Raw genomic sequence first — 12,520 nt, 5'->3', positions numbered from 1 at the left:
TTAATAACTGTGGAGAACTGGGCTTTCTTCCTTCCACTTGACAAAGTGAGATGCCTTCTACCCTTTCAATACCAAATGCTTTTAGTCGTTTACCCAAATTATCTTCAATAAATCTACCCAGAATTCCCCCTGCTAGGTCTTCTTTGGCCTGGCAGCCAATCACCAGAGGGTGCAAGAGAGATGAGGACACTTCCAGAAGGGCCCTTAAAATAAACATGAAAAATCTTACTTCTACCATGAGCCAAATCTCCACCAGAGAAAAGAACCGTAACACATTCCCAAACCTATTTATTGCAGTGTGCAATCCTGCCATTGGTTTCAATTGTCTTCTTACCGTTTGTTGGTGGTATGTATGGCCTACAAATGGTACAGTCAAAACCCATATCAGCTATGTTTTCCACTTCCTCCTCTGTGTTTAAGTTCTGACAGATTGCATGCATCCATCTAGAAATTAAGTGGGGGAAAAAATACAATTTAAAGGAAATATGTGGTGTTTTAGGAGACCCAAATATCAGTATATGGTCCAAGTAAATGTGAAATACTTGTTTAGTTTAAATTCTTTCAGGGAGAAATGATGAATCAGGTTCTCTATATATAGCATTCCCCTACGATGCTGTGCGTTAAATACTGTATATACAGTATCAGATTACCTATTTCCCTTCACAGGAAGGAACTCTCTATAAAACAATGTCCCGTAAGCAAATATGTCTTAGTATTATAATTTTCTTCCTATACTGCAATCATTTTAACTACTTACTTGATACAATGTAACCTAGATTTAACCTCACAAGAATAGTCTTGCAAGGTAAATTAGTTTTATTTTTACAGAGGGGGAAAATGAGGCACAGAGTGATTAATTAATTTGCCCAGAGTCGTATAGTTAAGTCTGTGGTACAACTAGGAATGAACTAATAAGAGACTTCTGAGACTCAATCCAGTGCTCTTTACCACAAGACCATTCCCTTCATCTTTACGCTTTTACATTAGGGGAAGAAAATTAAAATAAGTCTTAAACATGAAAAAACTGTAAAATACTAGAAATCCTTACCGATCACATTGTCTACACTGAATTATAAGCTCTTCATCCCTGTAAGTGCGATAGCAGATTGGGCAGGTAGACAAACTTGCGCAGGGAGCACACTGTGTGTAATTATTTTGCCATTCACATCTTAAACCTGGAGAAGTTGCTCCACAGTGTCTGCACCAAACACACCTGCAGAACAGACAAAATGATCTATTACTTTCAGTTCACAGGAAGATTATTTTGTGGCTTTAAAACCCTCCTACTTAGAACTGGGTGAGTAATTAAGTTTTAGATCACTAACCATGGTGGGGGGGAGGTAGAATTCATTTCAGGTCAAACAATATTTTAATTGAACGAAAATGGTATTATTTAGATTTTGAACATTGCCAACAGTTTTTAAACTTTTTAAAGAAAGCTCCTAAGTAAGAATCCCCTTCAATCTGCTAAAACAGGCAGATGGGTGATTGTAACAGCTCAACAGGTCAAAGGAGTTCCTGCTTCCAGTTGCCATACACTTGCAGATATGGAGACTTAACCATGCGAGAGGTCTAGTCTGTTTGTGTCTCACCCAAATAAAACAAATGGTTTTCAGAGGGTTTTATTTTGAGAACAGTTTGGTGAAGCACCCATTCATTTTTCCAGCTAAACACCAGAATGAACGTTCCAATGAACGTAAATTGGATTTTTTGTTGGCTAAGAGTTTCAAAAGAAAAATTTTGTCCACCTCTACTTACTTGGGTTTTGGCATGAAGAAACAGTATTAAGAGGAGATAACAGTTTCCCTATTAAACTGATAATTGAATGAAACAAAAATCAAAAGTATTTTGTTTGCTTTGTTTAATACACCTGACAAATACAATTAAAACATTATTACAGTTCAACTGACATTGCAAATACGAAGCGACAAAAAGAAACAAAAGAGGCCAGCAGTCAATATTCCTGACCCCAGAACCAAACACACCATTTGCACTTCCAGCCTCCCTTCGGAACTGTCTGCAGGGGTGGATCTAAGCAGTATGTGTGGTAGCTGATATCGCAGTCATCACAGAGAAGCAGTCTTCCTGGATCTGTGGCTTTCCCACAGGCTTCACACACTGTGCACTCCAGGCACCTCCAACCTTTGCTGAGCACCACTTTAGTAATCTGCAAATGGCAAGGTGAAAATTATTTGAAAACTGCTCTGTACGATCGTTGTACAAATTAAGGTCTGGGCTAGTGGAGCACAGGATGCTCTTTTGTGCATGCTACCCACATTACAATTAGCTGTTTAACCATTAGACTTTCTGAAGCTTCAATAAATGGGAATGGATTAAACAAAAGAAACTGTCATTATGGACATCTGATACTGTTCCAGAATATAATTTTTTGGACAAACTAGCATACCAAGGAATATACACTGCAGTGGATCTACATGTAGGACAGTTTACTCCTTATAGGAGTAGCTGGTTCTGTAGGGATGAAGAAGACATGGCTGCTTTTTTTTCAGCTATGTAGTAAAGCTAGGATGCAGGTCACTACAAATCCTGTATCTTTTCTAAATTATCTGTGATAACCAGTACTGGGGTTTTAGTCATCTGAAGCAAACAACTAATTTACTGTAACTAATATATAATGTAAGAGTAGTATATAAACACAAAGTCAAATTATAGTTGCATGAAATACGCATATGGCATTTCGTAAAGTACATTTAAAATAAAGTTTTGTGACATGTTTAAAAAAATCCCACTTTTACATAGATGTACTTATATAATAAAGAGTATATGGTGTATATATTCCAGTAAATAGCTTATTATATGCTTGCTAAGTCATCTCATACCACTCAAATTTAATTTTCACACATTCTCTCCTAGACTAATGAATGTAAAATGTATTAATTAACCACTCCAACTGCTGTCAATTCTGACAGCCAACAGACAAATTGAATCAACTAAACCTTATGCCCCTAGTAAATGAAGATGCAGTACAATTTTTTTTCTTTGCTTTTAATTCTGCTTGTATTTAGGTTTTAAGCCTATATCTCAAACTGTTATTTTAACCAACTGCTGGATAATCAGTGCTATTTATGGTTGTGAAATTACAAAAAGGTTAATTTCTCTTGAGGCAATGCATACTATAAAATGACATTTAATTAAAGTCTTTCACAAGTCGCATATAAATAATGGTCACATTAGCTGATGAATATCTAACAAGTTAATGACTCCCCTAATTACCACAAAACCAAAGGCAGCATAGTGCTATTAAAATACAATTTGAAAAAAGTGTAATCAAGTGATTTTTTAATGTAACAAAAGCACTCACCTTAATACTGACACAGTATGGATGGTAACACTGACCACATTGAGAACAGGCAAGCAACCTGCCCTCAGCACCTTGGCCAAAACTCCCACAAACTACGCACATATCCTGAAATGATAGAAAACAGCAGATTTTCAACACATGCCAGACACTAAATTCTGAAAACATGTAACTGTAAAATCCAACTAGCTTGCTGTATAATTTAACTACTAACAAGGACATTCATTTACTTTTTTCTAATTAAAAGCAGAGAAACAGAATGAAAACACAGTAACTATTATCCTAACCTGATGGAGAGTGAACTTGTCACTGTTAGAGAAGAGGACAACTGTATTATGCATCGAGTTTTCTTCCTCATCTTTGTTAGATGAAATATCCATAGTTGTGACCTATTAAAAAAACATACACCACATAGAAAATGTGATATGCTTACTATTTAAGACATGAGACAAGATGAAACTTATTTTCTAAATATGTTTTTAGTAGTACCAGAGAATACAAGCTTTGCAAATACTTATTCATACCATACGAACGTTCATAAAAAGCTACCTTCATCAGAAATTACTATTTTAATTCACATTTTCACGTCAGTGCAAGCATCATCACTATTTCAGTTTTAGACTTTACATTCTCTTCCTCTCTTTTGTTCTTTACACATTACCCCACTGCACTTTAAAATGGAAGGAAAGAGGTAGTCTAAAAAAATAAATAAATTCACTAAGCAGAAGTTGTCATACTGTGACCAGTCTGCTCTGTTCCCTACATATAAACACTGAAGTTCTTGTCAAAAAGTTAATTGCAGCGACACACTTTTTAGTGTTAATTCAAAGAGCAATCGCAGAAATGTAATTTGTCCCATATTGCCTAAAATGTGGTTTAGCTAATGTTCCAAGTATGTTAGAGGAATAAGCAAGAGTTTTAAAGTTTCAATAGTTAATATACTCTCTGTAAGCAGTTTCTTTATGAAGCTTATCTATCTTGACCGTAAAAACTTGCACTGAACTTGAAATGGCTGGTTTGATCTCAATCCATAAGCTCTTACTGCAGAGAGTCATTCTCCTTTTGATTAAGAGATTGTTACTCCAACCTGCTCTTTATTAATTCAGTGTATGCATGTACATATAGCTTCTCAGAAAGAAAAAGAAGAAAAAAACTTCAACTGTGTTCTGACTTTCATTCAAGTCTTGCTATGCAGAATTTGCTATCCATGAATTTAAATTAACAGGCCTAACTATTTACCCTCTAAACCAGTAGCAGCCATGGACGTTTGGAAGATAAGAGCACACAGTTCTATATAAAAGAACAAATGCATGATAGATAAATGTAACTTTGTTTTACCAGCTGTTTTTATTTTATAAATGTGTATGATTTTAAATACAGTTTAAGTCTTACACAAATAGTTTTGTTTAAATCATAATTTAAATATTTTACAAATCCAAACATCACTCTAGAGACAAATGTAAATACCCTTACAACAGCTACAGGAATCCTTCTGATACACTGTTGCTGAAAATCAGTGTTTACTGAGAAACAGCTTAAATGGGAGTATATTGTTAACGTGTTTTAATTACTGTATGGTTGAGAGCACTGCAGCTGTAACTAACTAATTAACCAAAAAACACCCAAAACACCTCTTCATACATTCAGGGAGAGCTTTTCCCTCGCATCTATCTCCACAGGTTCCACAAAGTTCTTGGAATTGCTTGCATATACAAAAGAGCATAATTTGAAGGATTGAATCACTGCAGTTTTGATACTTGCTTAATGCCAGCCATGACCCAGCTTGGGTTAACCTATAGCCACCTTCTTCCCCATTCCCAAGATATACCAAGATATTTCCAAATTTGTGTAGTTGTCCACTGGTCATGATCCCACACTGAGTAAGAATCAGTTTGTGCAAAGGGGCTAAAAATACTCCCATTTCAAACATTTATCTGGCAAAAGGCTGGTCTCTTGGTATTGCTACCTTTACCTACTCTGCCATAAGACAGACACATCTCTGCTATAGAACTCTGAAGCTGCCATTTACTTGATCAGTCACAGGATCAAATTTCTATAGGAAATGGTAGAGAGTGATGTCCATTTTGTATTTATAGCAATTTACCAAACTCAATAATCTCTGTTCAGTTACAAAGATTTTTGAGTTTATTCTGTAAAACCCAGCTTCCCTTGAGGAACAATTTTGTGCTTTTTAACATAGAAACATAGAATGGTTTGGGTTGGAAGGGTTGAAAGATCATCTAATCCAAGCCCCCTGCAATAAGCAGGGGCACCTTCCACTAGATCATGTTGTTCAGAGCCCTGTCCAACCTGACCTTGAATGTTTCGAGGGATGGGGCATCTACCACCTCTCTGGGCAACCTGTTCCACTGTTTCACCACCCTCATCATAAAAAAATTCCTCCTTATATCTAGTCTGAATCTCCCCTCTTCTAGTTTAAAACCATTGCCCCTTGTGCTATCGCTACAGACCCTGCTAAAAAGTCTGTCCCAATCTTTCTTATAAGCCCCCTTCAAGTACTGGAAGGCTGCAGTAAGGTCTCCTCGGATCCTTCTCTCCTCCAGGCTAAACAACTCCAACTCAGTCTTTCCTCATAGGAGAGGCGTTCCATCCCTCTGATCATTTTTGTGGCCCTCCTCTGGACTCGCACCAACAGGTCCATGTCTTTCCTGTACTGGGGACTAAATAATTATGGAAAGCCTCCAATTCATTAAGGTACCTATGACTAGTTTGAGTGGAATTCATCCTGTATGTTTAAAATTATGTATTTGCTTATGAATCTTAACCATCCAAAGCTTTAAAAGGGAGCAATGATAGGGACGTTTTTTTCCTTTACCAGATCACAGTCACAGAGTATTCCAAGGAATTATTACACAGGCAGCAAAAAGTGGCACAATGCTGTATAAACTCAAACAGATTGTATGTAAGAACACAAAAAAGCAGGTCTAAAGAAGAGTCTGAGGAACCACTTCATAAAGACATAAAAATGAGTAAGTCCTTCTCTGAACATGAGGAACAGGATGCCTCTCAAAATCTGCAGGGCTGATTGATAATCAAACTTTAAAAGAAACGTTCAAAGAAGCCAAGTCCATAGCAGGAAAAAAACTACAGATTTTTTGCAGTCCACATTTCCAACAGTTTTTCATATCAAAATCCCTCTTCTTATGAGGAGGAGACCAGGACTATATAAGATTTAAGAGTTTTAAAAGGACTTGAAGTATGAAATAGCTTAACTGTCAATTACAGTGAGCAACAGTGAGCTTAGAATCACTTCAGTGCTGTAGGAATGGGAGACAGCAAATGTAACTACCATTTTCTCAAAGGTTTCTGGGAGGAAGCCATGTACCGTCCTACAGAATATCAGACATTTGATCATAACAGAGAACTTGCAGCCACATTGATATATATTATATTTTGTTAAAGAGTCAAGGAAGCTTTAATTATGGTAAATAAGGATCTATCAGAGCTCTCTGAAGGAGTCAGCAAGCCTGGGGACAGGGAAATCTGACTGACATAACTTACTTTGTTACCAAATTCTTTTGGCAAAGTCCTTCACCAATGCTCCTTAAAAAAAGGTAAACTGACATAGAATTAGAGGAAAGGTCCCTATATTGACATGACACAAAATAAAGAGTAGAATAAATTATCAGTTTTCTATGTCGGAGAATAGCAGTAGTGGAAATCTGATAGGGATGTCTGCTAACAGGCCGTGGTGTTCCAACACACTTGTGTGCAATCTGAAAAATCAAGCGAGGAGCAAGGTGACAAAGCTTGCCAACAGTATTAAGATATTCAGAGTAATAAAAAACAAAAGGCAACTATGGAGAGCTGAACAAGAACTTCATAAAGCTGAGTGCTGGGCTATAAAAAGGCAGATTGAAGTCCGAGTATTAAAAATTGAACATGACGAAACAACTGACAAGGATGATAAAAATAGGGAATAGCTTCCATACAAGGAACAACTCAAGATACTGGGATTCTCCAGACTAGCAAGGGAACAGTGGAAGGAAAAGAAGGAGAAAGGATGGCGATCTATAGAAACTGAGTGGCATGGATGGAGAAAGTGAATAGAAAACAACTCTCCACTGCCTCTTCCGTAAGAGCACTAAGGAGCAGGCAATGAAACCAGAAAGTAATTTAAAACAACAGGCTGATGAGCTGTAGAACTAAAAAAGGTTAACATGTTTTCCAAAAGTTTTAGAAGTGAATAGACAAATTCATGAAAGAAAGCTCCAACACAGGCTGCCCAAGACAAGATACCACCTCCTATTCAGCAAGTCCCCGAGACACAAGCTTCTGAAGTGTCTCCTTCTCTATACCTCTTCTGTTTCTGCACTCCTCCCCCAGCACTCAGTTTTGGTCCCCTGGGTAGAAGAACCTCTGGTCTGATCTGCTACGGCTGCTGTTACATTCTTATGCACAAGCCTCACTCTCCTCTTTTGTGTTGTTCCAGTGAGTGCTGCCTTTACCCAGTGTGTTTTCCACCAGACGAAATGGAAGGAGTACTCCAAGACTCCCAACAGTTGTCCCTTTAAGTGGCAAAAGCAGCATAAAATTGCTTCAGGTCCATTAAGCTACAGTGTTGTAGTTCTTCATCACAAACACTTAGTAATAACCAGGCTTTATCAAATACCTCTGCTTTTTAGTGCTCCTTGGTTTTATACAGTATTTTAATACAAGAATTATAGCTGAATAAAATTATGTTACATTAACAGACTGCAACGCGACTCAAAAATAAATGTTCTTACCCCTGGAATGACTACAGTCCCAACTCCATTTTTCAGTTTTGATCTACCTCTGCCACCTCTTCCTGAAAGACCTGCGCCACGTGGCCTCCGCTTCCCTGGGAATCCTGATCCACGGCCCTATTCAATATAAGATAACAATTTAAATGCAACCTGAAGTTCTTTTGTTATATGGGATTCAAACTTGTTCAATGCTTCTAGGGAAAAACATAAGTAAAAAAACACCCTATGATTTCAAGTGAATATGAACACACTAGGCCATAGTCATTAAGTCACCAGATAAATCATTGTGAAATATATTTAACTACTTACATGACATAACACGATCACCTTTATCACCAGTGAGAAAGCAGCCAAAACCAGAAATGTTTATATTCTGCTCAGGAGTAACTGTAAATATGGAAACGTATTTTTTTCCCCACAAAGTATGCAAAATAAATATCCTCTATTCTATGATTAATTTTTCTTTTCTTTTTAAACAGTCAGCTCAGACAGTCATGGGACTTCTGAATAGGGTCTGGACACTTGATTACTTGCAATCATAGATGCTTTCGTTACACTATCAATAATCAAGCAAACATTGGAATTTATTAGGACTCAATCCTGCTCCCAAAGAGAAGCCGGAGCTAGCTCCACCAAACTCTCTTAATTCAGCAGATACAGAGAGAGCTTTTTGTATTAATTATGTCAGTTACACTCAGATCAACACTTCTCATAATACAATGTTTTTCTTACAAAATAACGACTTATTTTTAGGCAGCTTCTTTTTCCCCCTTCCTTATTTTAAATGCAGACATACAACAGTTGCAGTCTTGTGTGCTCTGCAGTATTTACAGTATGTTCAACTACAATTAACTGTGGAAATGCAAGTATGTTTTTAATAATAATTACCTGATATTAATACTGTGGTTTAGTTTTAATTTCTTTTTTTTTTTTTTTTAAATTTCAAAATGAACTAAACACAAAGAGGATCCTTAATCCTCCTTAATATTTTTCCAGAGAGAAAAAGAACGTATTGACAATGTCCCTGAGCTCTGGCTGGTACATCAGACACCTTTACAACATGTTTCAGAGCCTCTAGTCTGTAAAAATGACAATAATTATGGTATACACTCAAATAAGCACCTTTTCTACTATGAAATAAGCACTGAGATTATTTATTGCATTTCAAATTTGTGAATAATCTCAGCTCCTAATACAGCCTGACTCCATCCACAAAGTATCTAGATACGGTGTCTGTATCCAAACGTTTGCTGGAAACTATTTTTAATACCAAGACAAAACATTTACTCAATAAAACAATGTTGACGGAACCACAAAGCTCCTTGGGGATGGCGTTGCCAACAGACATGAACAGTCTCTACTGACAGAGACAGGAGTTCCCTGGATGGAAAGCAGCACTATGGGCTCAATAATAGCAACACTATTTTTCAAATATGCCAACTCCTGTTTTAAAGAAGATATAGAAGTTTATGGTCATAATTAAAGGGAGAATCCAACCATCCCAATGTTAAAATTTGATTAACATCCATCTATTAATGGAAAGAAAAATCAAATTGACTTACTCTTACACAAAGAGGTAATGTAACACAACGCTATTTTAGGAAGTGAAAGGAAGGATGCTATTGATGGCTAAAGTATTTATATGTACTAAGGTGAAACAAAAAATGTTGTCCTCACATATATATGGAGTTAATACGTATGCACACACAGGACATACAAGCATCAATTTTTTAAGATGTAAACTCTTCTGGTATGTTTCTTATTTTGTCCCTTTCAGACAAGGTATCAGTATTGTTATTTTCACACAACTAGTAACAGGAATAAGCACATACTTGTATCAATGTTAATGCTGAATATTAAGCTGAAAACTAATGCTTGAAGCAGCAAAAGCTAAGCTAATGTCAAATTAAAATAAAATTAGCATGAGAGTTAAAGTGAGATGAAAATAAATCATTGGGAAGTTACAGCTATTTGTCAGAATTTCATCTTTTAGCTTTTTTGCCTTTATTTTAAAATCATAATTCCACTTAGTTTCTTCAGGTGTTTTTAATGGTAAACGTCACTGTGGATACAAGCTTTGCTCCATCTAATCAGATAGGAAAGTTGTTATTTATTCCCCCACAAGCTAAAAATGATGTCACTTTGAATCCACTCTGCAAGATTTCTCCACAGCAACAAATTCAAGCCACTCTTCAGAACTCTGCTCTTTTCCGTGCCTGGCTTACCTTACTGCCAGTCTTAAGGACATTTTCCTTCTCAGGTAATTTAATTTGACAGCTATGTAAAGCCAACCACAAAATGTGAGGTATTCAACACACACAAAAAATTGGTAATACAAGCTATTCTTTGCCATTGAAAATCAGGGCAATGTCATCATGCTGCACACTCTGGAAGGCATACATGTTTTAACCTGAAAGCCCCAGAGTTTCAGTAATTTTTAAAGGCCTTAAAGAGTAATAGAATGGAAGATTAATTCAGTTGTGAGTTACAGAATTTCATCACTAGTCTCTACAGCAGAAAGATAGCAACGGATACATGAAAATAAATTCAAATTATTTACCACTTTGATGCTCCAAATGGCACTGCCAGGAAGCTGTCTGGATTTAAAAATGTCCCGACCTTCTGAAATGTCTGGGGACCAGGAAGGTGGGCTGACTGTATTATTGGTACTCCAAGCCCCCTAGGATACGGCAGGTGAGAAAATAGATGTATAAAACTTCGCAACATAAAAAAAAAGAGAAAAAAAAAAAAAAGAAAAAAAGCAAGCAACAAAAAAAATCTGAAAAGCAAAGCACATGCAGGCATAGGCATTTCTACGTTAACTTAAGTAGTCAATTAGTTCACTGAGTGAGAAGAAGGTGGGAAATTTTTAGGTTCTCATTGAAACATACACTAAAACAAATATTAACCTCCAACTGATGGTTAAGTACAACAAAATGAGTTTTATAAACAAAGCATAATACAAATTGAAAGCAAGCAATCATAACAGCAACAAATATATCCCTAAATTTTATTGCATCAAATGAAGACAGTAGTTTGAGATGACAACATCCCCTTTTACACTTCAAATCACATTTTGAAAGAACAGATGGCCTTAGTTGACTTCTGAGTCTAAACTACTGACAACCACAGCAACAACTAGTTTGAGAAGTGTGTGAAACAAAAGGTATATAAATAAACCATTGGGAAAAAAAAAAAAAAGAAAAATAGCCATGGTAATTAACAGAGTATCTCTTGCCTCCAAGTTTGCCACAAATATACCATTATAAAATGCCACTACTAAATTTTTTTCACCCCAGTGTTTTCATGTTACACTGTGGTATCAAATTTTAATACGTTATTATATACATGTAATAATATACATCCATATGGTGTACCTACTAACTCTTTTTAACTAATTCATTATTATCCCTATTTATATAGTTCCCATCATGGTGAGATATTGTATAACTCTGTCACAAGAAATATGGCAAAACAAGAAGAAAATACTAAGATGAACAAGAGAAAAAAACCGCTGAAGTTCCTCATACACATTAAAATCTGTGGAAGACTTTCTCAAACCCCGAGTAAAGACTGCAGGAGATAGCCATTACAAATAACTTCATTCTAAATTTACACATTAGAATAGTTAAAGGATAATACGTTTTCCTAATTCTAAGTTTGTGAGAGTAAGAAATAACAAATACCAAGGTGAGAAGTAATATAGATGAAAAGTATAGGTTTACCTTCTCGAGAATGACACTCAGCAGTAGAATCGCACGGATGATACGGAATAACCTCATGCATACTAATAGGCCCAACTACTCACACATGCATAACTGCTCATATGGGCAAGCCCAAACACATTTACGCCTTCGAATACTGGTCTATACAATAATAAGCATTAAGAAAAACAAGGTAGCTTTGCAAAATGTGTTTTTTTTCTGAAATGAAATATTCTTCATGAAGAATGTGTGGGAAAGAGTTTCTTTGGAATTAACAACTCATCAAAACATATATTCATCTCTGACTGTAAATATGTATTTTGCTAACAGCTGCGCTGACTGAAAATAGGGCTACCCCTCAACTGATTTTAGGCCAGAAGGACTGTGGTCAAGACCTCCCTAATCCATGTGAAGCACAGCCAGGTTAGCTTAATCTGCCAATGAAAGTGAGTATGAGCCAACATCTTGCTTACCCTCGAGCAGATGACGAAAAGCTCGTATGACGCCATCGGCTTGCAGAGCTGGGTAGGCAGTAACCTATGGCTGCTCAGATAGCTCAGTATTTAAACTGGCAAAATAGATCCAAAAGAAAAAGTTTGGCAGTGACCTAAAAGCCCGATTATGCATAAAAGTTGCTTTTTAAAAATGCCAACATTGTCCAAGCAGTACAGCCTACAGTGTGGCCACAGTGGTGTTGAGCATAAATCTGCTTTCTAGGAGTTTAGTTATGCCTGCATGGGAAAGTGAAT

The 12,520-nt window shown here is 36.5% G+C and overlaps 1 protein-coding gene across 13 annotated transcripts in view; it reads right to left on the bottom strand.

The window, feature by feature from the left end:
* KMT2C (lysine methyltransferase 2C) overlaps positions 1 to 12,520 on the bottom strand; it is a 201,238-nt gene that overhangs the window by 65,328 nt on the left and 123,390 nt on the right. For 12 of the 13 annotated variants that reach the window (XM_030008068.2, XM_041122094.1, XM_041122098.1 and 9 more), the window contains 7 exons: positions 10,628 to 10,747; positions 8,068 to 8,184; positions 3,607 to 3,708; positions 3,323 to 3,427; positions 1,986 to 2,167; positions 1,049 to 1,213; positions 335 to 444 (listed from right to left, as the gene is read on the bottom strand). In XM_030008068.2, coding sequence (XP_029863928.1) covers positions 335 to 444; positions 1,049 to 1,213; positions 1,986 to 2,167; positions 3,323 to 3,427; positions 3,607 to 3,708; positions 8,068 to 8,184; positions 10,628 to 10,747 — 901 coding nt within the window. The remainder of the gene's footprint in view (positions 1 to 334; positions 445 to 1,048; positions 1,214 to 1,985; positions 2,168 to 3,322; positions 3,428 to 3,606; positions 3,709 to 8,067; positions 8,185 to 10,627; positions 10,748 to 12,520) is intronic. The other variant, XM_030008073.2, reaches the window with a different exon arrangement.

Source organism: Aquila chrysaetos, chromosome 3 (assembly GCF_900496995.4).
Source record: "Aquila chrysaetos chrysaetos chromosome 3, bAquChr1.4, whole genome shotgun sequence".
Lineage (NCBI taxonomy): Eukaryota > Metazoa > Chordata > Aves > Accipitriformes > Accipitridae > Aquila > Aquila chrysaetos.
This window is presented reverse-complemented; position numbering and strand designations above follow the sequence as displayed.